Raw genomic sequence first — 26748 nt, 5'->3', positions numbered from 1 at the left:
AGTTCCCGAGGCGGAGCCCGATGCTGTTCCCGAGGCGGAGCCCGATGCTGTTCCCGAGGCGGAGCCCGATGCAGTTCCCGAGGCGGTGCCCGATGCTGTTCCCGGAGGCCGAGGTCGTTCCCGAGGCGGAGCCCGATGCAGTTCCCGAGCGGAGCCCGATGCAGTTCCCGAGCGGAGCCCCGATGCTGTTCCCGAGGCGGTGCCCGATGCTGTTCCCGAGCGGTGCCCGAGGTTGTTCCCGAGGCGGTGCCCGATGTTGTTCCCGAGGCGGTGTCCGTTACAGTTCCCGAGGCGGTGACCACAAGGCCGTGGTGGTCTTCGGCTCCGCCCTGGGAGACTCTGGCGGTGACCACGAGGACGTGGTGGTCATCCGCTCCGCCCTGGGGGACTCTGGCGGTGAACCACGAGGACGTGGTGGTCGTCCGCTCCACCCTGGGGACTCTGGTGATGACCATGAGGACGTGGTGGTCTTCTGCTCCGACCTACTGGACTCCGGCCTCGACCACAGAGACGTGGTGGTCTTCCGCTCCGCCCTGGAGGGCTCTGGCCTTGACCACACGGCTGTGGTGGTCATCTGCTCCGTCCTAGTGGACGCCTCAACATGTCCTTCATGGACTTATGTTTTGTGTTTTTTGAGTTCTGTTTCTGTCTGTTCTCTTAGTTTAGTCTGGCCCTCCGTCCCTCCCCCTGTACCTCCACCTGTCCGCCTCCCTCCTGGTCTCTGTGTCATGTTTTGTCTTTAAGCGTCTGGTAGCCGCTCCGTAGAGGGGGGGTACTGTCACAGTGTCTGGGTTGTTGTTCCCCGGGGTTCCACTAGATGTCCTCCTTCTCACGGTGCCTGTCCCAGATCACTTCCTGTTCCCTTATATGGTCACCTTCCTCCTTGTTACCTGATTGATTGTTCACACCCACCTGTCTCCTGTTTCCCAATTATCCTTCTGTGTATAAATACCCAGTCTGTCTTAGTCTATGTCACGGAGTCCTTGTCTGATGTCATTGTGTTTCAGGTCCATCAGTCTTGCTTTGTCTTACCCTATGTGTCTCATTCTCTCGTTCCACCAGACTTCCTCTACCTTTCCGTTCTTCCGAGTTCCCCGTTTCATCCGGTTCCCTTTTTGTTTGATTTGTCTCTCATGACCGTTTATTTTGTATTTACCCCTCTGTTTAAATAAAACCCTTACCTGCATTTGGATCTACCCTCTCTTTGTGTTTTTCCCCAATACCTATCGTGACAATATAACTAAAGGTGACTTGATTTGACTTGAACATAACAAAGCAGCGGTTCAGTGCGAGTGTATTTTGAAACACACAGTCTGTTCGCTGGGCTCCCGGTGGCCACGTGCTCCATGATCCACAGCCTGTGCCGAGCAATTTGTCAATACCATGGCCGGCCCAGTTTGCAGTTCAGAATTCAGTCTCTGGTGGGAACGTCAGTACGTCTTCCAATAATAGCTCAACTCGCTCGCCCAGCTGCTCCATCTACGGCCCAGGTTTTCAACCCTCACACTTTATTAAAAGAACAGGAGAGGGCTACACTTCAGCAAATAGATTTTATATCATTAAGACTCTACTGGTTTTGCTGCTCTTAAAGGTTTTCTGAAAGAAAAAGACTAGCGACTGTGCAAAAAATGGAAACTCATCTAAATGCAATGTTCCTAAAATATCAATAGTTATGCATTCATTATGATATTATTACTTAATTATTTGTGAATTGTTAAAGTCTTTACGTGATCTATTAATTAATTTGTTATTTTGTGAATTCCTTTCACTCACACCTTTAGTAAAAGTTACAAATTATACAAAAACTGAACACAATTTTTAGAGGAGAAAAAAAAAGTAATACATCAAGCACCAAATCAATAAACCATGGAAGAAATTAAAATGCAAAATGAATAAAATAACCTATAGATTTGAGAGCATAGTACTACATTTGTAACGATTAGAAATTTTTTACATTTGCATAAAATAAATTTAAAGCAAATTTTTCTTTTAAGATTTTTAGTTAATTATACAGTATACTGTATGTTTATAACTACAATTGAATTGGCATTACTAACATAGAGGCTTATGATATCTTAAACAAAAATATGATGCTTCAAATTTGTGCTGTCAAATGATTAATCACGATTAATCCAATCAAAATAAGTTTTTGTTTTACATTATATATGTGGGTCAAAGACGAAAAAGTGTTTAACCATAAAAAAAGTATAATACTGCTTTAAACTGTTGTAGCCCCCCCCCCCACCCCCCCCCCCCCCAAAAAAAAATGCAAAAAGTTTTCTGTTCAATTTAATTGCAATTTTGTTTTTGTTTTTCTTAGCACAAAATAAATATCATACATTTTCCCCTGATTTACAGAAGACAACCAGTAAAATGTCATTCAGTGTAACAAGCTTGTCAGGCATATTTACAACAAAAATCTATTTATGACATATTAAAAGACTAATTACTTTCACCACAAATACTAATGAGTTGTAATTTTACATTTTTTATATTTGCCACTTTCCTAGGTTTTGCCCAGTTGTCAGTAAGAATTTTGTACTAATTTAAAACACAGTAAAATTTAGTATGCTCCATTGTTCATTTAGATATTTTATTATGTACACGTCAGAATAAGCATGTTGTTTGAATGTTTGCATAAATATTGTGTTACACTGAATGACAATTATAAATAACATTAAATAACATTATTTCAACCAAATTTTTAGATTGTATTCTCCAAAAACTTATTTAAAACCTTAAAAGTAGACATTTTACTTACATTTAATGTGCTTTCTATGGACACAAAATCACTTTTGTACATTTTTCAAAATGTGTGTATATTTATCTGGTATATATAAACACACACACATAGAATATATATAGCTATATCTATATTTAAATATGTATATTCTTATATTTTATATTATACATATATAAACATATTTTTCTAAAATATACTGTATGCATGCATGCATGTGTATATATATATATATATAATATATATATATATATATATATACACACACACACACACACACATTATACACACAGTACACACTCATATATTTTGTAAACAAAAACTTTTATTTTGAATGTAATTAATTGTGATTAATCATTTGACTGCACTACTAATGTTCATAATCTTTCATAAATCAATGCATGCACTGCACACACAATGACATCACCCAAGCTGTTTTACATAATGAATACATCTGACCATCATCTAAAAAATGACCATGGATTTGCTCCATAGTGCTGATGTAAAAAGTTTAGACGGTTACCTTGATGAGTATTTTGCCTTTTAGGGCTTCAGGTGAAGGCAGAAGTCCAGACGGGTCGGCAGGGATGGAGAAGACGTCCAGTTTATCACCCAACACTTCAGTCAGATACTGAGCCATCTTCTTCTGCTGAGGGACACTGCAGTGATTCTCAATGGACAGGATCACTGGAAACCTGAGGAAAGATCGTCCACAGACACTTTTACAGATCTCTAAACTACTACAATTGCTTCCAATTAAAAAGTGGTCAAAGTGACTTATTCACAAATCTTCAGAGCAGATTATTCTGTCAAATATTAAATAAAATATCTAATATTTAGCGGTTTTGTGTCAAACAATAGTTCTGGCGGTTAAAGAATAATTATTTTCAGTGATTTCTGAATTTATTTCATACTCTATTTGTGGAAAGCACAGACTAATTTTGGTACGAGAAACCTTGATACATTATCCATAAGTGAAAAACAGATCTGGAAGCTGCTGTAAATGTGCACTTTTACTGTCATTGAAGCTTATAAAGCTAAACAAGCTCAAGTGGCAAGCCAAATAGACATGATAGACACATATCACATCTGACATTTGTGTGTCTAAAATAGCTTATTGTTTACTGCCTCAAGAACCCTTGATAGCGTGCAGATTAATTGGATTATCACCTTAAGAAGCAACAACACCTCAAAGTCTTAGCGATGGAGGAAACATGCTGTCAGTGTGAAATGTTCACACACCTCTGGACCTCCACTGTTTAACAGCGCGGTGTTCAAGCTCAGAGAATGAAATATTACACACAATTAACTGTCTTTCACTGCCAGCAGTCAGACACATAAACCTTCAGGATCGAAGCTTTAATGAAAGCTCAGAAAGACTGCTGAGTAATAGTTTTCTTTAGAAACCTTGAAAGCATGGTGCTCAAAGCTAAATATTATACCATATATTGAAGGAATTCAAAAAAACAAAAAAACAAAACAAAAAAAAAACAGTAGAAAAAAACAGTTTAAACAGTAGAACTAAAATAGTAATATATATTTTTAATTTTTAAATAGTAAAATAAATAAATACATAAAGACTTAATCAGCTCTTAAAATCAACTATTTAATGTAATTTGTTTTCACAGATACTGAAATTGTTCAATTATTTAAATTGTACTACCTGAAAAAAAAAAATATAATAAAAAAAAAAATATATATATCAACATGAAAAACCTTGCACAGTCCTTTATTTGTAGTAAATAATAATAATTATAATAATAATAATATTTTTATTATTTTATTTTTTTCTCAATCATAGTAAATACATTTTCTAAAATAATAATAATAATTATTATTATTAATTAAATTTATAAAAAATAATGAATGGTTGTTATGCTCATTGGTTGGCCAATTCTAATCTGAGAAGTCTGGCTTATCACACTAATCAGCTGTTTAAATCTCAGTCCGACTAACATCTACTGTGCTGAATAAATTAATATCTGATGCAGCCGGTGTCTCTTACTGGGTTTTGATGAATGCGTATTTGTTGATGGTTTCGATAACATCTTTAAAGAGGATTTTGGAAGTCAGGGTGTAGCCGTGATGTACGATTGGTTCTCCATCCTGTCCATCCCAGCAATCCACTGTAGCATGATGATAAAGAACAACATAAATGCATTTAAAATTCATTCATTATTTATAATTAAACTATCATTTTTAATCAATCACTGATATTTTTCCATTGCATTTCTAAACAATGCTAAAGTATTTTTTTGTATTTTTCTTCTCACCTTCCACACATCAGCAGCCGGCCTGCAGCACCCAGGCGTACATATCCACCCGAGACTGGGACATGAGCTGGTCGCCCATCAGGTAAGTGGTTGTGGGAGGAGGCGATGAAGTAGTTACTGAGAGGCTGCGTCATGTCCTGGTTCACCTCGTAATGCTCAGGGTTGAAGATGTCCCCAGCAGGACTGCGCATGTAATTCGTAAAACCTGTGCGGTACAGTAAGAGCTGATTGTGAACTCCTGCCATAGATCACCAGTAACTAAATTCAGAGTGGTTAATACAAATCTATCAACATTTAATTGCTAGTGGAATTGCAAATAAACAGAAGTTTTCAGTGTCCGTTGTTTGTTTTTTGGACAAAACTTTGACTATAAATCCCACAATAAAATTGGGACCCTGCAAGGGACTCACAGTAAGAATCCTCTGCTATCTAGACTTAAAAATGTGGGCTTATTTATTTTTTTAACTCAAATGCTGGGTTCAGTCTGTTGGATAATTTCATTAGGCTGTTTTTAATATTTTTACCCATGCTGGGTAGTAACTAAGCTGCTGGGTCATGTTTAACGCTGGGTTATTTTTCTTTTATTATTTTATTCATAAACTGTTTACTGTGCTGTAAATTGTATTATTTTACGCAACGCGACAAAAAAGCTGCGCCGGCATGATGGAAACGCCTTTTGTCTTGCATAACATAAATGGATTTTAGTGGTTGTAGTTCTGAGTTTAAGTTAATTTGGTGTTAAAATTTGTTCTCTTCATCTCAGTATTGTTTGTTTACGGGCAGGTTTTGGAGTGAGTCCCGGCATCTCTCATCTACGAGTGAAATGCGAAACGCGAACAGCAGTCCTTCGCCTGCTCAGATTTCACTGGCACGAGAATTAGCACTATTTTAGTGACTACAGAGAATGGTACACATAAAATAAAATGCTACTTTTAAATATTACATTTTTATGTCTAAAATGCCTTGTTAAACGAGTTTAAATGTATGTTATAAAGTAAACTTTGCTGCATTCACCCAAATAAATTCAATTTGTCTTGTATTTTGTCCGTGTGTTCCTGCTTAATAAATGTTCATCTTTTGATTATTGGGGTTTCCTCTAGTAATTTCTCTGTGTGTGTTTAATTTCCAGTCCATTTAAGCCAACAATATTATCATTTTTAAACAAGAGTCAAAATAACCCAATATTTAACAAGCACAGGGTTGCCAAATAACCCAAGTTGGGTTGTTTTTAAGTCAGAAGTTTTAAGTTTCATAGCTCTGTATTCTAGATATTGTGTACCAATTACTCACGGGTAAATAATTTCAGCAACAACTGATTTATACATTAAAAACAAATTAGACCTTCATCAGGGCAGTGCCATATTTTATTTTAGACAGGACAGAAAAGAAGGCTGTGAGCTGTACGCTTCTATAATGAAAAGTCTTTTCTGAAAAAAAAGAGACAAAACTTTACTTTCTTTATAGAGTACAAGGATAATTCTATTTCAGCTTAGTTTTCATCCATCAATTCAATATGATATTAACTTCTCTCAATGGATCTTTTTCACATTTCTCAGAAGCGCAAGTCATCACCGTTGGGTAAAGTTCAATAGTGGTGAACACAAGCAACAACAAATGTAATTTTTGGGTTCTCATTTTCCCTAACTCCAAAATGAAACAATCTACGATAGTGATGAGATCTCTGACATTGGTCCGAGAAGAGAAAAATGTCAAACTTGCCGTCCCTCAGCCATTGCATCACTCACCACTCACGCAGAGCAACTCTGTAACTCAGTGCCAAAGTAATAAAACACAACATATAGTGTAATAAATATTCATTAATGTTTGTAAAAATGAAGATATTAAAAACATCACGGTCCCATGAAAAGGATCCGTTGCATGGATTTTCTACTGACAGTAAACTTTCAGCGAACACATTTCAGAAATAAGAAGTGCATACCGTCAATGCCCAGGGACACCCAGAGTCTGGTTTTCAGGACAAGGCTCAAACTTGGCCACTATTTCGAGGCAGTGCTCCTTTGAGACATTTGTCATCTGAAACGCAAACAAACAGTTAGGGAAAGATGAACAGGAGAACGATTAAAACACTTACAATGCATTCAAAACAGCTACTATACAGCCATCTAATTAATCCAAAACCACTTTTATTCAGATTCCATGCGAAATATGTGACAGCTAAGAGGACGGTGCTCACACAGCTAGCCCATCTCTGCTCTGTGACGCCCGACAGATGCCGTTTAAATGCACTGATTAGTCAATGAGATTCCCGTCCATGCCAATCAGTGTCAGGTCTTTCCTCCAGCTAATGCTGCGGACACCAGATCGCAGTGAACTCTCGCTGATGATTAGCTGCTGCTGGAACTCAAATGGATTGCTCTACTTTGTTCTCAGCTGTTTTTCTCAGTCCATTAAGAAATTAACGACGGTGTTTGATGAGAGCCACTTTCTTCTGCTGGTAACTACTTGAGGGAAATGAGACTGAAGTGTTATCATGAAGAAAAGGACACTCTGAGTGCCACCATTTGCTTGAAATGCTTATTTTCTCATTCTATATAGTTCGTGGTGGGCTTTTTGTGTTTTTAATTTCAACTCGACTGCATGCTAGTGCTGTATAATGCCGCATTTCAACTTGTAATGAGATTTTAATGACCGCCTGAAACATTATATTAGCATTCTGTCAACCACTTGCTTGAAACACCACTTGAATCAAACATCATGTGGATTTGTAATATGGAAATTCACCACTAGAGGTATGCAAATGAAGTTACATAGGTTAATGAACAGCAATATAACACACACTTTTTAACAGGTCGATTCATTTGAGACGACTGCGAGTTCACTGTGATTTCAATTTAAATCACAAATCAGTTTAGAGTCCAGAGGCATTGTTCAAAATATGTGCATATAGTCATAATACATGTTAACATATAATCATTTCCTAGTTGTTTTTATAAATCATTTATAAAACTAAAAAATGTTAATGGGTAGCTGATGCATGACATTTCCATGAGCATTTTTATCACCTCTTCACTGCTGTGGTGTGGATTTTTATTAAAAGTACAAACTTTGTAGTCCCTCAATGAAGAGGAGCTGAGAACGAATGCAAAGTATAAGTGAAAAAATGATTCGCGCATAATGCGCTGTGAAACCAGTGTTCATCTTTTAACCATTAATAATAACTTGATTCCTCAGTTGACAAGATTTAGATGAGAAGGTACACATTTATTCCAAAAAGATGTCTAAATAAACAAGGTCACTCATTCATGAAACGTTGTTCTACAGAGTTTTCCAAGCACGTTGTTCTTCGTCTTAACATGCCTCACAGTATTTGTCATACAGTGGATTTCCTCACAGAACACGCCTCACCTTCTGTTCGGTCTCGAGGAAGCGTTTGAGGTCGTCTGTGTCCAGGTGGTCTTTATGGTTGCTGTAGGTGAGCATCAGCAGGTACAGATCGCGCCGCGTTGACATCATCTTGTAGAAAGAGCAGAACTCCTCGAATCCCAAAGTGCCCTGGTTGTCATCAGTGTCTGCCTCCTAAAGATCAGTGATGGAGAAAGACTGAGATTGAGATCAGGGAGATGGACAACTCCAGAGAGGGTTATTAACCCCTTAAATTATCAATTAAGCATTTGCCAAAAAATGAATAAATAACGAGAAAAATGAAGGTGAGGCAAATAGTTTGCCTTTACATGGACGTCATTAATTGGATGAAGGCTTGTTTTATCGGGTCATAAAACACTAGATAGACATTTACAGAAACAAAACAAGAAGTCTAGCAGAAGGTCCATGCTGTACTTTTCCATACAACAAAAGCATAAAAAGTCCAAGAGCTATCAGTTACAAAAAAGAAAAGACAGGGAAAATCTTTAGATAGCCTAAATAACTCATGTGTGATATTCCAGACCAGGTCTTCTGAAGACATGATGAAACTGAGTCATTATACTGTATATAGATCAGTGAAGCAAACTCCTCATAAGAGATGACATTTTTAGATTTTATTTTGGTTTAAAAATATGGCAAGGACTGTTTGGTAACACTTCAGTATAGGCTCCAATTAGCTGCTTATTAGCATGTCTATTATTAACATATTGGCTGTTTATTAGTGCTTATAAAGTACATATAATGCATGACATCCATAATCCTACCTTATAAACTATTAATAAGCAGCAAATAAGGAGTTAATTGAGGCAAAAGTCATAGTTAATGGTTAGTTAATAGTGAGAATTGGACCCTAAAATAAAGTGTGACCGACTGTTTTTAAGGACCAATTCTCACTATTAACTAGCATGCATGTTACTAGTGTATTGGCTGTTTATTAGTACTTATAAAGGACATATTAATGCCTTATTCTGCATGACCATATATTAGGTCCCTTAATTACAGTATACCCAATACCTAAACATAGCAACTTCCCCACCAACTATTAATAATCAGCAAATTATGAGCTTATTAAGACAAAAAACCTAGTTAATGGTAACACTTTATTTTAGCGTCTCTTAACTAGCTCCTTATTAAGATTGCATGCATATTTCTAGAATATTAGCCATTTATTATTAGTATTAAGCACATATTAATGCCTTTTTCTACATCCCTAATCCTACCTAAATGTATCAACTACCTTTCTAACTATTAATAAGCAGTAAATTAGGAGTTTATTGAGGGAAAAGTTTATAGTAAATGTGTTCCCAATTCTAAAGTGTTACCTAGTTAAATTATAGAGAGAATTGGACCTTACAATAAAGTGTGAACAAAAATATTCCTCCTCATACCTGAAACTGAATACAGTCAGACTTTGACTTCATTGTGTTAAAGGCCTCAACACAGACACTGCCATGCTTTTTTTGTAAAGATCACTTTCAGTACATATTCAAATACATATCTGCATATTTGACCATTTCTTTCTATGTTCTTTCTAAAAAATCCCCTTAGTCCAAAGGGTTTATGAACATTAACCATTTTAGTATTTATGTATTTAAATATGTAGTTGATCTTCTGTAAAACAGTAATGCACAGCTATGGGTAGACTTGCTTGCTAATGCCGGATTTCAGTCACTGATCACTGCTTATAACGGAAGATAAACCCTCAGCTCTTCATTCAACAGCAGCAACCCACTGTCACAATTAAACCCCCTCCACGCTGAGAAACCAGACCCTAGAAAACAGCAGCGCCTCCCCATCTCCGGCAGCTCTCAGCTCATAAGAGCCCGAAGTGTTTTCTCAGCTCAGTGAATCCTGGGCTCAGACGCCGGCGCTGATCCGGAGAGCTGCTGAGTCAAACACACACACAAAGGCTTGCGGTGAGCCGAGGCGTGGAGGATGTAATAAACCCGGAGCTCAGCGCCTGAGAATTGCTGCTTTATGGAGAGAAGCGTGAAAACAGGTCACAAACACCGAAGCTGCTCAGGAGAGCTGCATTCACAGCGCTCCCTCCGAGGAGCTGACCTCACTTCCTCTGAGTGGATCTAAACTATGCTTCTTTTAAATGTAATTAAACTGAATCAAATACATAACTTGTAACAATAAGTTGCTAATGTATTCTGAGTGGTTGCTAGGTTAATAACAGACTCATGTTAAAAGCCATGCCCCTCTGATATGCTGGTCCCTAGATATAAATCAGGATATTAATCTCTTATTTTATTGTTTGCCAGGTAAAGATTACATGTCCAAAAGTTAACAATAAAAGACAGCACACATTCACACTAACCACACAAGTTTAATATTAAAGGCAGGTTGAATATGTAGACTTAGGGATTTGTTCAAATCACTAACCTTAAATATTGCTACTACTAATAATGCTAAAATACAATTAAAATATTATATAATATATTTTATACAACAACTTGAGGTTTGGTATAAATAAGACCTGTATTTATATAAAAATAAATAAATTATTGATTTAATTTTGAACACATTAAGACATTGATATTATGAAATATTATTACAAAAAACATTTTTATATTATTTAACAGTATTATATTATTTTACAACTTTCAGCAACATTACTCCAGTCTTCGGTGTCACATGATCCTTCAAAAATAATTCTAATAGGCTGATTTCTTTATATATATATATATATATATATATATATATATATATATATAGCGAATAAAAGTGAATATATTATTACTTTTAGTGAAAAAAATTATGAAAAATATATATTGTATATAATCTATTTATTTTATAAAAAACAACAACAAAATTCAAAACATTTAGAAAATATATTATTTTATTTATTATTTGGTAGTACTGGATTATTACTGGTTTTCAGTAAAGATAAAGAAAAAAAAGACAAATTCCAGAGCACAGTGTGCCGAGCATCACACAGGTTAATTGTGAGGTGAAGCCAGAGAAATCAGGGCCAAAGACTTCAGGTGAAAAACACACTCAACATCACACTCTGTTGTTGGATAGCAGGGCCAGATTGCCCCCCTGTGGTCTACTGTGTCTTACACTAAAGGCCATCTGTGTCCATTTACAGCAGATGGGGTGGACGCTGATGAAGTGTGAAGCTTAGTGACCTGCAAACAGCTGATGTGAGGTCTCAACCACATACTCACACACAGTAATCCAGACAGCCTGGAAAAATGAAGAAGAGTAGAGCCATACAGTACACACCATAAGAAGAGCATGGTGTGGCCCAGAGAGAGAGAAAAACTCAAAGCTTTCTGGAAAGATCTTCAGTGTTGACCAGTTGCCTGGTCAGACAGCAGTGTAATCATATTCAGAGTAGCATAATTGTAGATGATACAGGACAACTGTCTCATGCACATGCATGCATGCAAAAAAAATGGCAAGCTCTGATTTACAGGTGTTAGGATGCATAGGTTATTAATGCTTCAAATAAAAAAATCTGCATTTTCTAATTGGATCTGGTGAAGAGATTTTGGTGTAGTCAGGATCAAACATTTCTGCTGTTTTATTGACAGGATCTAACAATGTAAAACGTACTTTAAACTAGTTGGTCACTTCATGTGTCAGTCAGGCTAACTGGGTGAATAATAATAATATAATTGACCAGAAAAATCAACAATGTGACCAGTCTAAGAAAACCCAGATAATGTACTGATGGTTTAAGATTGCATAAGGTAAAGATGCACATTAAACAGTCATTAAACAGTTTGTGGTATCTTTCCAAATGTCGTACGTTTAAAAGTTGATTTGGCAGATGGCTATTATCAACCAATACCAATGAGAAGCAGATCATAATGGCTCACCTTAAACATCTGTTTGACCTTCTGTCTGGGCAGGTTGACATTGAGCTTGTGCAGGAGCTGCAGCACTTCACTGATGCTCAGGCAGCCGTCTCCGTTCTTATCGGCCTCTGTGAAGGTCTGCTTCAGCCATGTGAGGGGTAAAGTTAAGGGTCTGAGAACAGCACAGAACGGTAAAACACCTGCACTCACAACAAACGTGTCAGACGTCATTTCATCACGACAAGCAGTTAAACGGCTAGAAGTGAAGTTGCAGGTTTACTAAAAAATACAGCCCAGATGCTCTGAAAACAGCGTAGCTTTTTAAGTAGCAATATACGTTTTCCAAAAAAAGTAGCAGTTTAGCATGAAGAGGTACATCACAATTCTCTCATTCACTTTATTCTAAGGGAAGAAGATTCAATAACTTGACGGTAGTGAATTTTTATGAAAGGTAGCTTGACAACTACATTTATAAAAAGCCAGTTTGATGGTAAGTGACTACTTCATAACTACTAAAAAATAGAAGTAGCTTGTAGTTTAGAAGTTTCAAAGTAGCGACAGGGAATTAGGTGTGTGCAATATTTGTTGTCTATGATAATATTGTAATTGTTGTTTTAACAATATGCAAGCTGACATTATCAAGTATGTCACTCACTTTGCACGTAAAAAAATATTCCTGTATAGGCTTTTTGTTTTTTATATGTGACCCTGGACCACAAAACCAGTCTTATGTCGCTGGGGTATATTTGTAGCAATAGCCAAAAAAACGATGTATGGGTCAAAATTATTGGTTTTTCTTTTATGCCAAAAATCATTAGAATATTAAGTAAAGATCATGTTCCATGAAGTTATTTATTTCCTACTGTAAATATATAAAAACTTAATTTTGTATTATTAATATGCATTGCTTAATTTGGAAAACTTTTTAAGGCAATTTTTTTTGCACCATCAGATTCCATATTTTTAAATAGTTGTATCTCTGCCAAATTTTGCATGTGAGCGAATGTGATATTAACTTTGTAAAACGGTTTAAAAAGATATGTATTTAATATTGAGTGAGTTAAACTCAATATTGAAAATACTGTTATAAAATATATATATTTTTTTCTGTTTTGCCACTATAAATATTTCCAAACAAAGATAAAGCAGAGCTTCTGCATTTCTCTGAGCAACAGTGAATGTGTTCTGTTTTAGAATTAATAATTTGAGTCTGTGATTCAATAATCCATTCATAAAGACAGCCACCTGCTTCTTTCTACATGTAGTATTTTGGTTGCTTCAATGAATCACTCATTAAGCCAGAGGCTTGCTGCCACCTCCTGGCAGTTTTAGTGTCATATTCAGGCTATCAATTTTTACCTATCATGTGTTCCCGGGAATCAAACCTGCAACATTGTGCTTGATAAACAATGCTCTACCAACTGAGCTACAGGAACTTGTAGTAAGTCGCTTTGGACAAAAGCGTCTGGTAAATGCTTTAATTTAATTTAATTTAATTTAATTTAATTTAATTTAATTTAATTTAATTTAATTTAATTTAATTTAATTTAATTTAATTTAATTTAATTTAATTTTCCATGACAGGCCTTAACCAGCCAAGGTACCAGATAAAAAAAATATAGTTTAATTATCAATTTCCAAAAAAATCACATATCAAATATCACTTCTTTTTTTTTTTTTTTTTTTTTTTTGTCAATATTGCACACCCCTGCAGGGAATCAAACTCTTCTGACAGTTTCAATGTGCTGATGTTTCCTAACCTACCAAAAATCTGAGTAATAGTAAGACAGATTCTGTTTCTGGAATGGGAGCTCCGTCAGGAAGGATATTGGTCGCGAGTGCGCTGTCGTTTGGCCAGACTGTCTTCATCGCTGATGCCGGCCATAAGGTACTTAAGGCCAGTAATCCAGGTGCGAGCTTCTTCTCCTGTTCCTGACACCAGGTCAAGAGACTCCATGTGCTCACCATAGTAGATGCTGAAGCAGCAGTTGGGATCAAAGCTACCGTCGGCATACCTCTGGAAGATCTCCGACTGCTTCCCCTCACTCACCTCCCGAATGGAGTCGATTGAGACTGCGAGGAGAAGAAAAAAACACTGCAATAGGCACCGGGAAGCTAAAGAGATGACATTTACACTATAATCCTGAGGTGTTCATTAACATTCTACTTTCCTCCAAGCTGCAAAATTCTCAAAGAAACATCATCTCGCATCAAGATCCCAATGCTATGAATGTGTGTAATGAAGTCTCTCAAGAACAGATTATGTAAATGAGAAGAGCAGACGGCTACCTCAAATTAAACAGTCTCTAACGCCAATGTAGACCATCTAGAAACATTGAATTCATCAATTTGTGCTCATTTAGACTTCTGAACATCTGAACGGCATGCTATAGTAGGACATTCCTCAAAAACAAGTCCAAATAACTACTGGGGTGACATCTGATTCAACACAATCCCCTTGTCTAACACCCATTTTTGAGATGCATCAGCATATCAGGATGGGATTTTAGACAAATAAATACAACATATATGTTAATTACGCTCCAGAATGCTTGATTCTGATTGGCCAGTCATGGCTTTCTGTATATTTCAGTCAAATTTTATTGTATAATGATGCTAAACTGCTAACTGTGCTATGCAAATAGTCAACAATGCAGTTAAGAAAGAAAGATAAACAACAAAGTCCATTAAATAAAGATAATATAGAAGATATGGAGTCATTTTACTAATATTAATCTTTTTGTCCATATGTCTTTATGCAAAGTTCTCTAATGAGCCTCACGGGCAGTTTTTTTGAGCATGAATCAACTGGTGCATGTTTGCGCTCAGTGAGGCGACTGCAATCTTTCCGTTTAAGACTGATGAATAATTGAGGCAACTTAAGAAGCTGATTAATTCCCTGGGCTGCGGTGGATTGTAGGGACTCTGAACTTTATCCCCCCTTGCGAGACACAATGAGCGCTGTCATTTAGACATGAATCATCGGCTGTGCTACTGAAGTAACGTTCCCCTGTGAGGCGTGATGTCAATAACTCATGCGAGTCGAGGACACCCTCAGGAAATAGAAAAGGCAAGTGAGGCAGGTCGCTGTAATCTATTCCAGTCATATGCACGACAGTTAGAGCCATCAAATTATATTTAAATCACCAAATGCAACAGACATGCAGAAGTATTCCATTTTTGAATGCTCCTCATGAGGGGAAAAATCACAAATGAAATCTGAATTTTCTTTTTAAGTCTTCAGTCTTTCTGTGTGTTTCAAAGGACTTATTAAAAGATGTCCCAAACGTTGCTCAGGTTCTATCACCTCTGCACTCATTGGGGATCTCAAACAGTTCTCGCCAAATTAAAGTCGACACTTAAATGAGATATGTGAGTAACTCAGCTCTATATTTCTTCGCGGCCCAGTAAAACACACCAATTTGAAAAACTAATGGAAAGCAAAGTCGATATAAAAAATTGGATGATGAGTAATTTCTTACAGCTAAATTCTGAAAGAGTTGTTAATTATAAGACCTAAAAACTCTGCTTGTAATAACCTAGAACGCAGTCTAAGACTTGATGGTTGCTCTGTCAATTCTTCGTCATCAGTTAGGAACCTAGGTGTGCTATTTGAGAGCAATCTTTCCTTAGAAAGCCACGTTTCTAGCATTTGTAAAACTGCATTTTTCCATCTCAAAAATATATCTAAATTACGGCCTATGCTCTCAATGTCAAATGCAGAAATGTTAATCCATGCATTTATGACTTCAAGGTTAGACTATTGTAATGCTTTATTGGGTGGTTGTTCTGCACGTTTAGTAAACAAACTACAGCTAGTCCAAAATGCAGCAGCAAGAGTTCTTACTAGAACCAGGAAGTATGACCATATTAGCCCGGTCCTGTCCACACTGCACTGGCTCCCTATCAAACATCGTATAGATTTTAAAATATTGCTTATTACTTATAAAGCCCTGAATGGTTTAGCACCTCAGTATTTGAATGAGCTCCTTTTACATTATAATCCTGTACGTCCGCTAAATTCTCAAAACTCAGGCAATTTGATAATACCTAGAATATAAAAATCAACTGCGGGCGGCAGATCCTTTTCCTATTTGGCGCCTAAACTCTGGAATAACCTACCTAACATTGTTCGGGAGGCAGACACACTCTTGCAGTTTAAATCTAGATTAAAGACCCATCTCTTTAACCTGGCATACACATAACATACTAATATGCTTTTAATATCCAAATCCGTTAAAGGATTTTTAGGCTGCATTAATTAGTTAAACCAGAACCGGAAACACTTCACATAACACCCGATGTACTTGCTACATCATTAGAAGAATGGCATCTATGCTAATAGTAGTCTGTTTCTCTCTTATTCTGAGGTCACCGGAGATAAGAGATCAGAGGATCACTGCAGTCACCCGGATCCAGTACGTATCCAGACCAGATGGTGGATCAGCACCTAGAAAGGACTTCTACAGCCCTGAAAGACAGCGGAGACCAGGACAACTAGAGCCCCAGATACAGATCCCCTGTAAAGACCTTGTCTCAGACGACCACTAGGACAAGACCACAGGAAACAGATGATTCTTCTGCACAATCTGACTTTGCTGCAGCCTGGAATTGAACTGCTGGTTTCGTCTGGTCAGAGGAGAACTGGCCCCCAACTGAGCCTGGTTTCTCCCAGGGATTTTTTCTCCATTCTGTCACCGATGGAGTTTCGGTTCCTTGTCGCTGTCGCCTCTGGCTTGCTTAGTTGGGGTCACTTCATCTACAGCGATATCATTGACTTGATTGCAAATAAATGCACAGACACTATTTAAACTGAACAGAGATGACATCACTGAATTCAATGATGAACTGCCTTTAACTGTCATTTTGCATTATTGAGACACTGTTTTCCTAATGAATGTTGTTCAATATAGGTATAGGTAAATATAGGTGACTTGACTTGATATGACTGATATCATTGATGGAGTAGGACAGGGGTGTCTAATCTTGCTCCTGGGGGGCCACTTCCAGCATTAAATACAGCTGAAACAGCTAATCAAGGTTTTGGGGCTTACTAGATACCTCCAGGCAGATTGGTGCAGGCAGATTGTTGGAGCTAAACTCTGCAGAACGCCTTACACTGTCTTACACTTTTAAAAAGAAAGGATTTTATTGACATCTGTGGTTACATGGACAAACTTTAACAACCATGGAAACTTTCTATTGCGCAAAAGCTTCTTTATGTTGTTTTTTTGATTATTAAAATGTTCCAAACATCAAGAAAAAGGCATTTTCCCCACTATATTTCCCTAATGACAGTTTTATGGTATATATTTTTTACAATTTTTATAACAGAATAAGTAGGGATATAACAATTAACTGGTCGATTCAAATATGTAACTATTCAAATCAGTTGAGATACTAAACAAATCTCGATTCAGTTTGAGGTACTGTAGGCATTTATATCAATCTATGTCTGAGGGGAACTTACAATCTTTAGAAAAGTTTAGATGGTATTTTTTCTTTTCATCTTGCCTCTATATGATGCATATTAAAGTTAATAAGTGCAGTGCTGCTTTGTTTACAGCGGTAACCAAGGAAACGCTTTAAGCACCACCTGCTGGCAGAGAGTGAATCTGCATCTCATTCAGCACTGATGTTTTTCAGTTTCATGCAGATATTCTTATGTACAGTTTCACAAAACTGAAGTCAAATTATTTTGTTTTTGCTTCACATTTTTGAAATTAAACAATCTAATTTAGAATAAAACTGATCCTGTTTGCATGTATGTAGCATCTTTGTTTAGATCATGATTAAAATGCAGTGGTTGCCTCTCATTTATAGATAGAAATGACTAATAAAAAATAATGCTTTCAGGGCTGAGGCGTATCCTTAAAAGGTCCCGTTCTTCATGAGCCCATGTTTTAAACTTTAGTTAGTGTGTAATTTTGTTGTTAGAGTATAAATAATATCAGTAAAATTCTAAAGCTCAAAGTTCAATTCCAAGCGAGATATTTTACCCGCTTTGACTACATCCCTCTACTTCTTGCAGTAATGACGTCACTAGAACTATTTTTTTGACTAACCTCCGCCCACAGGAATACACAAAAAATGGGGCATGGTTTTGTTGCGCTCCGATGGGGAAGAGGAAGTGTTGCGTTTGAAGAGTTGCGTTTGTCGCCATGTCGTTTGAAATGCTGTTATTTTCATCTCATAGTACAATCATTTTTGTTTGGCCTTCCCAGGGATGCTGTACTTAGAGATCAATGGTTACAACTTATGTTTAACTCGTTTCCTGAAAATTATAATCCACATGTAAAACTATGTGCAGCACATTTAGCTGAGTACAGCTTTCTCAATCTCAATCATTTTAATTCCGGATTCGCACAAAGATTATTCTTGAAAGATGGAGCAATTCCCTCTTTGTCCGGAGAAGGCGTTGTTTATGGACCACAACCGGTGTTATTTAAGTAGGTGCGTTTAACAGTTTCTGTAACTTATTACACAAAGGGCAATGCTGTTTAGCTTCGTTAACTAGATGTTAGAGCTGTGCAAAAAAATCATACGTGATTTTCATGCACATCTCGTCAGTAAAGGTGTTCTGATACTGATCAGGATTGCCAGGTTTTCAAAACAAATCTAGCCCACTTGCTTCTTAAAACTACTCCAAAACTAGCCCAATCACGTTTCCAGGAGGGCAGCGTGCACTCAGCTGATGTCGAATCACAACACAGGAACCGCTGGCACAATCAGAACTTGTTACGTATTTCTGAAGGAGGGACTTTATAGAACAAGGAAGTCATCAGCCCATTTTTATGACAGTGAAAACAGCAGTATACAGATAAGTGAATTGTGTGAAAAATACTGTGATTTTTTACACGCGAAATATGAACACATGTTATATTGCACACTGTAAACACAATCAAATCTTCAAAAAAACACAAAAAAACCTTTAAGAATGACACTTACTTTTGGCTTTCTCATTCTTCCTAGAGGGCCTCCAGCGGATGCAGGACTTGTGTTCGTCCAAGTAGAAAAAGCGCACCAGGCCTTTGGATCCTCCACGCAGTTTCACCATCTGAGTGCCCGTCTGCATGGAGCTCATGCATTTCTCCACTAACAGAACAGAGACACAACATTAGATGGCTGAATATCACACAAGCTCTCCACCCCATATTATACATGATAATGCTCTTTTATTTGTTGTGCGTGAAAAGAAAGAAAACTTTCGCCCAGATCCAACTCTCACTGAGAGCAAAACTAGTTATTTTCAGATGGTCATGGTTAAGTTGTCTGCTCCACAGAATATTATTGGTCAACCCCACTAAGGTATTTTTCTGTGTTAGTGTGCATAACCCAGAGGACTAGCCATCCATCAAAGTATCTGACATGCTCCTGAATCAGCCCTGAGCTCAAAGCGGCCAGCGATCATTACTGTGACCTTTATGAACCTGATCGAAATCCAATATGTTTCATTTTCAAACGTCCCTCTCCCCTCACAACACAACTATTGTGTGGCAAGATTGAGTGTTTCTCCCTTCATGCTGTCCACGAGCAAATGCTCATTGGAAGCAATCATGGATTTTAAATAACTGGCACAATTACTCTTAAATTTCCTCTAAATGGCTCATTTCACAATTGATACGTGGTTGTAAAATGCCGAACCTGTTTATAATGTTTCAACACTGTGAGGAAAATTACCATGAAAATGAAATGAACTGAAATTACCAAGCAATTTTCCAACATTAACAACATTTCCAATTTACTCTTATTCTTAAAAAAAGACTGTAGCAGGAGCACGGCAAGTGATGCTTTGATATATACGCGGTATTACCATGGTACATGCTCAGAAACATGGTGCTTAAGTGTTATGACAGTGCAAGAAAAAAAAAAAAACAACGACTTTAGCAGACCTCCACCAAATTGCCTTCAAAAACAGAGATGAATGCAAGATTTTAGTTTTTCCACTATTCATGCACTTATGAACAGAAAGAGTGTGAAGTAACACTTAAGACAACAGTAGATCTGGCTTTGGTAAAGAAGTCTCTTCAGTGAATGGACCGCTGTTATATAAACAGCAGATGAGCTGAGAGACGATTATACAATAATCAGTGATGAGTTCACAATAGTGAGCCATCGCTCTGCGTCCGCTGTTTCCATCTCTTAGTATTAATGTGGTATTAATATGGGCAGAGCTCATCTGAGGTGGCTCTTTATTTGATAATTATGCCGGGAGCATCAACAGACAGGATGTAATATAAGAAGATTTTGGTGGATCACTAAATCCAGGTTTGAGTGATTGGTGTATATACGCTTATGTGTTATTCAAAGTGATTGCATGGCTAAAGTGTGTTGTTCAAGGCCAAACGGCGATGAAATAGTGATCTCAGTGTCATCAGTACTTGTAACTTCTAAAAATACACCATTTATTGTTTCAGTTGGATCCAAAGGGTTCTACAACCTGATCTCAAGAAGTTCTCGTTTTGTAGAAAACCACCTATATAGAGATGCTTGAAAATGATTTTTCACCCACCAAAAACTTTTGTGTTCCAAATAAGACAGAAACACACACAGTTTCCATAGTTTTGGAGCTATATGAAGTTGAGACATTTGGGCTGTTTATCTCTTTATAGTCAACGCTGGAATGGACTTGTTATCCATTCAGGGTATTTTCTTGCCTATGACCACAGGATGGAATAAAATGGCATTCCCAACCCATTTTACATTAAAATGTGACATGTTTCTGGGTAAAACACGACATTAATGAAACAAAAATGAAGAGCGTTTTTAGCATTTGGAAAAACGCTGCATAACAGAACTGAGCTGAAAGCATTTTAGTTAAAAAAAAAAAAAAAAAAAGAAAAAAAAGAAGAAGAAGAAATAAATAAAAATTAAATACAATTATTTAATGATTCATATCATATGCAAATATATAACAATAAATAAATAATGTACACTGAAATTCAATGTAAAAAATGCAAAAAGGTTGCTTATTTCTAATTACATTCAGTTTAAGTTGAAGTAAAATAACTAAAGCTAAATTAACTAAAACTGAAACTTAATAAAAACAAATTACTAATCCTTTAGCTAAACTTAAAACGGAAATTATGAAAACTCAAAATATTTACAAAAGGTATAAGAGTATTACAGTACAATGCTTTAGCATAGCCATAATAATATTCAACAATACTAAAATAGTGGCATAGGTTTGTTTTTAAAGGCAACATTTAAGAATGGCTTTTTTGACACTGTTTTTGGCCTTGGCTCATTCACAAGTTATTACAGTTTGAAGAAAGAAAAACAAAGACAACCCCTCCTTTTCTTTGTAAAACATGCACAGATTAATCATTCATAATAAGACCAGTAATCTGCATTAATAGAGTATATGGGGTCATTTTGGATTGGAAGCCACCCATAAAAAAAGAAATACACTCGTTCATGTTATGAAAAGGGTTTGCTTAACATTAGGCGATAAAGAACATTTCTTCTATTGAAATGGAACCTGCAACCTTTGTGGTTGATTACAACCTTTAACTAGAATACAACCAGGGTGAACAAAACCTCCGCGATGCAGTGCTAGCTTAATGCGCCATAAATTCATCAGTTCACCTCGATATGCTCGCAAGAGCAGTGATCTGATCTCTATTGCTGAATACACAGCAGGATGTTAAGAATCGATAGAGGTTAAGCCAAACCGCTTTTTGATTGCATGATCAGTGGACACAAAAAAAGAGAGAAAGCTTTACTGAATGTGTCCCATGATGTGCAAAAGCAGTCTAAAGCAAGCGTTTCCCATGCAGCACCTCATCAAAAACACTCTTCTAGTGGGTCTGAAATGGTTGCTATGGAAACCAGGTTTATGGTTGAAGCGTTTGAGAAACCTGAATGGAAATGAAAAAACCAATGACTAGTTGTGTTGCTCACTGACCAGCTTGAATACTCGCATAATCTAGTTGGCTCGAGAGCGTTGTTGGCAACAAGACGCTACAACTGTTATCAGTTAAGTCAATGACACAGAAGAGTCAGAAGAAGCTGCAACGATTGGTTTAAGCCTGTTTACCAGAGGTGATCCTCTAACGCTGCCATGTAGCAGGTCAAAAGGGCTCGTCTGCAGGATGTGTGTCAGACAGAAGTAAGGTAAACCTCTCACACAACATCCATCAGGGAATTAAAGCTTTAAGGGATTGCACCATATGTCAGCCCCTGTGCCTTTCCGTCATGACAAACTAAAGAAATCAGCCTTCTTGACGTCTCAATCCACCGATGAAGCCAAATGTCACACTGGTACACTGTAAACAACTGAGTTTTGAACAGCAAGTTAAAATATATATTGAGTAAATATGTTATGCAGCAATGATGTTCAGTTGCAATTTTTTATACAGTGGAAAAATTTTTTGTAAAGAAATGCTGTAAATTAAATTAAATTAAATTAAATTAAATTAAATTAAATTAAATTAAATTAAATTAAATTAAATTAAATTAAATTAAATTAAATTCTAGTTGAAGTGCTGGTTTATTGGGTGCCTCAATCAAGATAAAAGCACCATACTTACAGTAGTAGTTCATTATATTGTATATTAAAAACTTCCGGCCTAGCTTCCCATGTCTGTGTGTTTAACACAGAGACATTAAGGAAATATGAGATGGGGACTATAATGCCATTTGTGGCATACACATACATTTTTATTGCTAAAAATTATCCAGTATCCTTGTAATGTTTTATAATAAATATATTAAAATAGCCATAAAATGAAAATGGTTTAAAGTTGTTCTCAGATATATTTTACACTGGCCAGATTTGTTTTAAACAATTCAAATCAAATTAAATGTATGCAGTTTTGCTGATGAACATCTTTTAGCTACTTTTACTGGAAACAGATAGGCAGTGTAAATACAATTGTCTGATTCGGCAGGTCACAGACAAAGTATTTTAAAAAGGAAACGTGCAAATCGTACTGTTTTCTCCTTGTTATATCCTTCAAATATAGTGTTATTTTTCATTATGCTGTTGAGATATCGAATTGATCATTGCTCTGGCATGATATATATATATCTATATATTAAACTCGTAAATGTAAATTGTTTCACATGTCAGTGATGCAGGGATGAGTATGTTTAATTTGTAAAACGTTGGAAGCACCACAATTGAATTGTTTTGTTCGTTCCACGAGGACATTTAGAAATATTAGTGCAAAGTATTACAAACTTTACTTACAGCTTTACAACACAATTTCGTAAGTGTGTCCCATCAGGTGATCAAAAGTTCTGCACACACTTAAAGCCTTTTGCTCACCTGCACACTCAGCCTAAATACAAGAAATAGTTCATACCAACAGACAAGTGGTCGAGTGCAAAGACTGCAAGAGTGGTTATTGGGACAGACTACATCGACATCGAATCAGATCAGTGACAAAATCATAAAATTGCTTTAAAAAGCAATGAATTCAACATAAGCCTATCACTTTCCTTGATGTATGGGCCAGAGGGATGATTTAATAGCTTTACTTTTTTTTACCTTGGAAAATTGCTTACAAAATGACTTCGGCAGTCCACTAAACTGAAATAATTCAATACGTTTAGCCTATTTATAAGCAAAGAATAAATCGATTTATACAGGTTTCTTGACTCTTACCAAATAAGCCTAGCTTCCATTTGGATCCGTGTACAGAACTATCGCCCGTCCAAAAGAAACCCGCCAGGAGCCGTGACAGGGTCAGTTTGTGGAGAGCTTTAGAGCAGGCGGCTGCCACCGCTGTGGCTGGTGCTCGCCCTGGAGATGTGGCCAGCCTTGTAGCAAGCGCAGGCTTCATTGAAGGCTCTAATGTTGGGGGCATCATGGCAGGCAGAACGGCAGCACACATCGCTCCGTTGTTGCCAACTTGCTAGTAGAGTCCTTGATTTCGTTCTTGCACTTTGCCTCCTCTGATTCCTGCCTTTACACTCACTCTGTCAAACAAAGCTCTAGGCAAACCTCCACCCAGCACTGTTTCATGAGGAAGTCTAACGCCAAGAACATTAAACAAAAACAATACGTCCAAACCCGCAGGATTTGAAGGATAGTCTTCCAGACATCAGAACAGTTGAAACATCTTCAGTCCGGGCTGGAGCCGTCTTTCTGATGGCATGCTGTGAGATACTATACCAGTAAAGATGCTAACTTATTGACTGTGTAGCACCTGTCAAGCAGACACTTAAATCCCCTCAGAACCGTAATCCAGGCCTGGGGGATTTAGGTAGCTTATCGCACACAGAACCACAGCACAGACACAGAGGAAGAGAGAGAGACAGTTTATTCCATTTATCAGCGCTTCATATAATCATAAAAGCATCTCCATGATTGTTTTCTAACCACGGAACTTCAACTAATGGTGTAATGCAATTGCATTTGCTCATAACGTGTGTAGGCCTAAAATTTAAGATTTATGCTTGTAAATTTATGTAGTATGAATTTGATTTCCATCCATTTGGGTTGCAGTTTTACATAAACTAATGAACCAACTAATTAGACCAACTTTGTATTAATTGTCTTTTAAGGTGATGCATATTTGTATATAACATAAATTAAATGAAAATGAAATGAAATATAAACGGGTGATATTTCTTTTAAATATACATCAAACAGGTTCCATTTTTTAAACCAGCTATTTTACCAGTTTCTTACCTGTTTCGTTCATGTATGATCACATTTAGATTATTACTCTGTAATCCAAATGGAGGGATTTTTGGTAGCACTTTATTTTACAGTCCTGTTCCTCATGTACATACTATGTACTTATTATATTAATCCAAGAAAGTTCTGGTAATACAAGGTAAACTACATTGGGTAGGTTAAAACCTAACCCTACCCCATGTAGTTACCTTGTATTACCAGAACTTTCTTGGATAAATAGACTGTAAGTACACTATAAGTACATGCAAGCACACATACTGTAAAATAAAGTGCAACCGGATTTTTTTATAAGTAATTCAAATAAATAAAAATAAAAATCATATATTTAGACCTGTTAATTACTTCACAGCTACACACTTCTCAACTACCTCCCCACCAATCCCACAAGACACGTTTTATATTTCTCACCCAGTTTTATGACGAGGCACTAGAAACATTACCCGAGCCACATTCATACATTTTCTTGGTGGCTTATTAGTGTGATATTCTATAAAACCTGACAAAACATGAAACGAGAGTGTAAAAAGCTCAGAAAGAGCATTTATCAACAGACAGAGGGAGTTCAATGAAAACCCTTTCATAAAAAATCCATGTTTTATAAAGAAATAATGACAAGGAAACCCAACAAGCAAGAAGAGCACTGTTGTACAGTGCAATATACATCACTTAAAACAATAAAACATGACATTAAAAGTCCATTTTATTAACCATGTGTCAGTGATCATTTGCCTTTAAAACCATGTGGTCATAAAATAATCTATTACAAGTAAACCAACTCCTAAACCGAGAGAAAACTAAGAAGACTCAAGAAATTGTACCGTAACCTTTTATACTGTAGCTGCATTACATTAAATGCTCAATGGGATAAAAGCTTGTTCGGTTCAATGTAGCATGTTGTTCATTCATGAGCAGGGTGCATATATATATATCATGTATAAATCTATAATAAAGTGTGATAAATAATAACAGTACCTACTGTATGTGCCAGTGTACCGTCCCCTACTGATCCTAATGGAAATCGCTCAAGCTGAGTGCTGTTGCTATGGTTACCTCCTCAGTCTAACACAACTTTACATCACAAGCATTGATTTAGAGCCAAGTAGTGTAGGTAGCTCAGGTAACACGTGTGTTAGCGAGATGGTGGTTTTGTTTTTCCTGGCTCTATGTTAGGAACAACAGTACAGGACGAAAGTGTGCTCCGGCACCAAAAGGTTAATTTGTTTTTTTTTTAATTTTTTTTATTTCTGAAGGATCTCTACTGTCTACAATGAAAACAGAGAACACATTTAAGGAAATGATCTACAGTAGGCTTTTCCGATAGCTGAAAAGGAGAAAGAAGCCTTACTGATTTCCTCAGGCAGAGGAAATTATACCGCGGCACTTGATTGTCTTGCATTTTAAAAAAGCTCGGAAGCAAAATTATTTGAATTCATTATGTGTGCCAGGGAAAATGCTAAACGATAATTAGAAAATACATTTTTAGGATTAAAATTGCTGGTTGAAATAGTCACTACATAATGGTCCTGCATGTACAAATTTCCATTGACAGGTTGCTGTTCAAAAGGAAAAGCAGAGGTCATGCTGTGATAGCAAATGCCTGGTGTAAAGTACGGCGTCAGTGCTCTGTCTGCCTGAATTTCCTGCTATGTACTAAATGCTCGGTCCCAGACTGCACCTGAGAAACCTTTACACCCACAAGCACACAGCTGCCTACTGCGGTCAATATGATGGCCAGGATGGGGTCAGCAAAGGCACTGTATCTGTTTTCAAAAGCAAGACTGCTAACACTTTATTTTGATAGTCCACTTTAGGCATTCTACTAGCAGTAAGTAACTTTGCAACTCAACTAGCAGTCATTATAGTAGACTGTCTGCATAATATCTTCTAACA

The 26748-nt window shown here is 36.9% G+C and overlaps 1 protein-coding gene across 1 annotated transcript in view; it reads right to left on the bottom strand.

Annotated features, from left to right (window-relative positions):
- The window catches only part of LOC127963637 (1-phosphatidylinositol 4,5-bisphosphate phosphodiesterase eta-2-like), a 112090-nt gene that overhangs the window by 22693 nt on the left and 62649 nt on the right, over window positions 1-26748 (bottom strand). The window contains 10 exon segments of the mRNA XM_052563653.1: window positions 3264-3435; window positions 4746-4866; window positions 5014-5101; window positions 5103-5218; window positions 6953-6965; window positions 6967-7047; window positions 8380-8550; window positions 12231-12360; window positions 14039-14282; window positions 19158-19304. Coding sequence (XP_052419613.1) covers window positions 3264-3435; window positions 4746-4866; window positions 5014-5101; window positions 5103-5218; window positions 6953-6965; window positions 6967-7047; window positions 8380-8550; window positions 12231-12360; window positions 14039-14282; window positions 19158-19304 — 1283 coding nt within the window.

This window comes from Carassius gibelio, chromosome B8 (assembly GCF_023724105.1).
Source record: "Carassius gibelio isolate Cgi1373 ecotype wild population from Czech Republic chromosome B8, carGib1.2-hapl.c, whole genome shotgun sequence".
NCBI classification, from domain to species: domain Eukaryota; kingdom Metazoa; phylum Chordata; class Actinopteri; order Cypriniformes; family Cyprinidae; genus Carassius; species Carassius gibelio.
This window is presented reverse-complemented; position numbering and strand designations above follow the sequence as displayed.